The sequence below is a fragment of the Peromyscus eremicus genome, chromosome X (genome assembly GCF_949786415.1).
Source record: "Peromyscus eremicus chromosome X, PerEre_H2_v1, whole genome shotgun sequence".
Classification (NCBI taxonomy): Eukaryota; Metazoa; Chordata; class Mammalia; order Rodentia; family Cricetidae; genus Peromyscus; species Peromyscus eremicus.
The window spans coordinates 90384618-90389339 of record NC_081439.1 but is presented as its reverse complement, the minus strand read 5'-3'; the positions used below and the strand labels follow the sequence as shown (position 1 = coordinate 90389339).

General features: G+C 46.8%; 1 protein-coding gene across 1 annotated transcript; it reads right to left on the bottom strand.

The window, feature by feature from the left end:
• Nucleotides 1-2113: 2113 nt before the first annotated feature.
• Nucleotides 2114-4400, bottom strand: LOC131899508 (uncharacterized). The gene is made up of 2 exons (XM_059250991.1): nucleotides 4318-4400; nucleotides 2114-4209 (listed from the first exon to the last, which is right to left on the bottom strand). Exon 2 carries the CDS (start codon nucleotides 3769-3771, stop codon nucleotides 2284-2286), a length of 1488 nt encoding a protein of 495 aa, XP_059106974.1. The 5' UTR covers nucleotides 3772-4209; nucleotides 4318-4400; the 3' UTR covers nucleotides 2114-2283.
• Nucleotides 4401-4722: the final 322 nt, after the last annotated feature.

The window sequence follows — 4722 nt, the reverse complement described above, 5'->3', positions numbered from 1 at the left end:
CCTACCTTTAAGAGCAAGGCCTCTAAGCTAGATGGTGGTAGTGCACGCCTTTAACCCCAGCACTCGGGGGTCAGAAGCAGGCGGATCTCTGTGAGTTCGAGGCCAGCCTGGTCTACAGAGTGAGATCCAGGACAGCCAGAACTGTTACACAGAGAAACCCTGTCTCGAAACCCCCCTCCCCCACCACCACCACCAAAAAAAAAAAAAAAAAAAAGAAAGAAAAAAAAAAGAAAGAAAGAAAAGAAAAAAGAGCAAGGCTTCTGGCTAATTTCAAGTACTGCTATTCCGATTGAAGTAGATGAGCTTGCAGCTGGATCCCCCAGGCCAGGAGATGAATGCACATTAGGAAAGTCCTGCCTGAACTTTGGTGTAAGTGATTCTCCAGATTTCCCCAGACCTCTAGCTAGAGCATCTAGGGTACATATAAGGGACACTTTAGCACTCTCCAAGACTCTCGTGATTATTGAAACCTTTGATGTAACCAGGGGAGATATCAGGACAACTTCCAAACTAAATTGACCCCAAACCCAGGTTACTCAAAAAGTCAAAAACAAAACATTCCCCAAAACTTCTTAACCTCAAGCTCTGCCCAGCTCCATTGCCTATTCATGCTTTCTGAATAAACTTCCAATAAACTGATCTCATGGAAGCAGCAACAAAGGGCCCCATAAGCTCTGCCAAAGCAGCCCCAGGGCTTGTTCCGTTCCAGCAAAAGCACAGTTCTCTCTCCTCTTGTTCCCATAGGTCATTTGAGCAAACTGAAGTCCCTCCCTTCCTTCCCAGCATGGCTGGCCGTGTTCAGTCCATACCACAGGTACCTGAAGTCTAGCAGCTGCCAGCAGGACATATTCATGGAGCCCTGCAACTGGGCTGCTGTGAACCCTTGTTTCCCTTGTCAGTACGTCTGGAGTTTTAGGCTTATGGCTACTACAGGAAAGGGTTGAGATGCTTAACTGTTACCCATACCTGATTCTCTAGCTAGCAATGATCAGTAGATTCAAGAGCTTATCTCTTGGCCAGCCTTTACTAAGCGTTTTCTTGACTTCACTGAGATTTACTAGCTTGAAATGGTAGCTACCGTTTGGTTGATTGCTCTTTGCATTTAAGTAATGTTTCCCGAACTCTTAAGACTCTGTCGGTTTTCTTTATTTCTTCGATTGATGTGAGTGTGTGTGTGTGTGTGTGTGTGTGTGTGTGTGTGTACATGGGGATGGAACAACGGGTAAGTTCAAGTGTGTGCCTGCATGAGGAGGCCAGGAGCCAATAATGGTGTCTTCCTTTATTGCTTGATAATTTGTGTTTTGAGACAGGGTCTTTCAATGAACCTGCAGCTCACCAAATTGGCTAGAATGGCTGGTGAGCAAGTCCTAGAGAGCGTCCTGTCTCCACCATCCCAGCTCTGGTATTACAGGCATATAGCATTGTGGCCATCTTTTTATGTGAGTGCTGGGGATCTGAACTCAGGTCCTCAAGCTTGTTTCTCAAGCAGGTTACTGGTTGAGCCACCTCCCTCGTCCCTACCCCTAAGACTCTTGTTAGCATAATCCAAATAGAGGTATCCCATCCCTTTTTACGTGTGCACTTCTTTGTATGTCTTCTACAACACATAATACATAGTGCCAGCTCTTCCCCAAAATCTAGAGCTTCGTGCAAAAGTAGTAATATACGATTTTGTTTGTAGGCTTCTTGTGTGCTAAAAGTACTGTTCTGCTTCTTATTAACTCACTCGTTCACTCATCCACAAATCTATAGACACGGAAGCCTAGAACTGATAGGCGCCTTGCTCAGAGGAATGCAGGTAGTAAGTGGCGAAGTTGAGTTTTGGACCTAGGCATGGTGCTGTGGAGTCTGCACACCGAACAACTGACGTGGCAGGTGCCAGAACAAGCTGCAGTCATTAAAGCAACATGCACTCTAACCATTTTCTAGTCAAGAAATGTCCTTAGGATGAAATACACATTCTACTACTATGGTATCTAAATTTGTAATACCATTTACCAACCATAAACTACACATATGTTAGAGAAAGTGGGTGGACAGAAGAAAAGCTTTGTTTGTTTGTTTCCTTGTATTTTCTAGTAAACTTCAAATTTGATTAGGAGAGAAACCGACCATCAAGAGTATAATTGTGATTACTATAAAACATGGAGAAATTTGCCGCTTGTATTGTATGAGCCTTTCTCTGAATAGCATTCAAAGCACTTCCTTCTTCCATCCACATGGAGACCACTGTACAACTAAAGGCAAGGGCTTTCCAGTTCCACGTCCCTTCTCTCCCGTATCCTAAAAGCCTCCCCACTTTCCCATGCAGAGCGTCTGAAATGTGCCTTTATCCTCCTCCGCTTCCTGCCTGTCTGTCTCTGCCTCGGAAATACTGGTGTAGGCATCACTTCCAGTGACGGGGGGAGCCTTGTCCCCCTCTTCTGAGAAGGGATCCCCACAATAACATTCAGCTTGAGTAAGCATATCCAAAATACTATAATCCCAGTCATCTTTATCCTGATGCCCCTGATATTGCTCTGCATTTCCCCAACTTTGATAGGATTCCAGGGCAAGCACCTCACTGCCCTGGAATTGCTCCTCTCTGGTATCAGGCCTCCTCTTAGCTTCTTCTGTCTTGGATTGCCCGAATGTCATAGCAGGGACCTCCTTCAGTGAGATCTGCAAGGGAGCTATTGCTGAGAAGGACCCCTCCTCTGTGCCCTCAGACCAAGGAAGAAAACACTCTCTTTCTTTTTCACTCTTTAGTGGGGGCCAGCATTCCCTCTGTAGAGACATGTCCTCACTTAGAGCCTGGACTGGGGCTGCTGCTGCTTGGAATGGTGCCCATGCTTGTATCTCCAGGGGCCAGGTATGATCCAGGGCATTGTCCTTCTTTCCTTGCCACCCTTTATGTTTTTTCTTCTTTATCTTTCTCTTCGCGTTCACATCAGGGGCCACCTCCTCCCAGAAAGCCTGCAGCAGAGGTGCAGGTGAGCCTGGGATGTTAGTCTGTGTGCCTTTAGACAAACTGAAAACAGACATGTCGTCCTCAATCCCGGCGGCGGTGGCGGCGGCGGCAGCTGGCGAAAAGTCTGTAAAACTGGTTTGCACCAGCTCCGGGTTTACAAAAGAAGCCCATGCCTGAACTGTCACAGGCCAAGGACTAGACTCAATCTTCTGGTTCTTCTTAGCTCTCTTTCTGCAATGGCGTCTCTTCTGTGCTTTTCTTTTCTTTCTGGCTGCGACAGAGATCTCTTCTAGAGAAGGCTGAACTGGACTTGCTTCGGGCAGCCAAGTGCTAGCTGGTTTGGGCCACAGCTGAGCAGGAACCACTGCCTTCTCTTTCTCCCCCTTTCTTCTTGGCTCCTTCCTGAACGAAGCCTCCATAACAGAAGCCTGCCTTGTAGAAGATTCTCGAGTCTCTAGTGTAACGGGCCAAGAAAGATACACCTTCCTTTTCATTTTATTTCTCCTTTTACGGCTCCTTTTTTTCCCTACGTTGCCCCCATCATGTGTACCAGGTGAAACTTCAAGAGCCACATTAGTGCATAGGCCTGGGTCCGTTGCACTCAGACAAGGGCTGAAATTGAACCTGTCCCTTGTCTCCTCTTGATGCTCAGTTTTCTGTCCCAGGTTTACTCCGTGGCATGCAGTGGACAGAGCATCTTCAAGAGGGAGAGTCTGAATTGCAGGTGCCACTCCTACAGAGGTTGCAGCCACAGGATCTGGATCTGCGTCACTTGCCTGGATGGTCAGAGCCTCCATAAGAGATAAAATGTCTTCCTCCATATTTCTTCTCCGCGCACCTTTGCTTTGCTCTCGCTTCTGCAGTAAGTGAAACGTTTGCTTGGAGCAGACAGGCTAGAAGGCAATCAAAGAGAGAAAGCTAAATCCAGCTCAAAGTTGGCAAAAAGTATCAAGGTGGAATCTGCTGAGTAAACCCAGGCTAGTCCAGACTAGCCCCCGCCCAAGGCTACCTGAAATGAGTTAGGAAGAGGCAGACTAAAAAGGCTCGAAACTGTGTGAAGGTGTCAGGGGTGAGCTGCCACCAGCAGCCGGCTCTGAGGCAGTGCTGGATGCCTTCTTCACAATGCTCTGCTTCAACTGCACTGAGTCCGCTGTAGACCGTGCATGTCTTCAGAATTGAGTGCCCTGAAGAGCGGCACAGTTTCAGTTTGTATCAGCAGGTAACATCAGCGCTGTCTCCTTTGAAAAAAGCTGGCAATTCTAAAAGATAAAACAAACCACACACACACAAATTAGAAAACGATTCCACTTTTATATCAGGGATGCGTAACTTAATGGTTAGGAGAACTACCAGAGTAATGTTAGTACCTTTTGCTGCTTCAAATGTCTGCCTCCAGAGACCAAATTGTAGATAGGAACACTATGGTTGAGTCTACCTACACAAATCAGAGGAGAAAAAAACTATGTCATCACAATGGGCTCAGGGGCCAATGAGTTGGCTTGGCAACCAAGCCTTATGACCTGTTTGCTCCTTGGAACCCTCATTGAGAGAGGAGAGAATTGACTCCCTCAAGTTGTTCTTGACTTCAACACTCACACTGTGGCATTTGTACACACACATACACACACACACACACACACACACACACACACACACACACAGAGCGCACTAAAAGCAATAAGCCTCAGCAGGTGTTCCTGGATACCAGTCTGAACGGTCTCTTATGTATCCTACAAATTCACTGTCTTCTCAGGTTCTCTCTGGTCACTGGT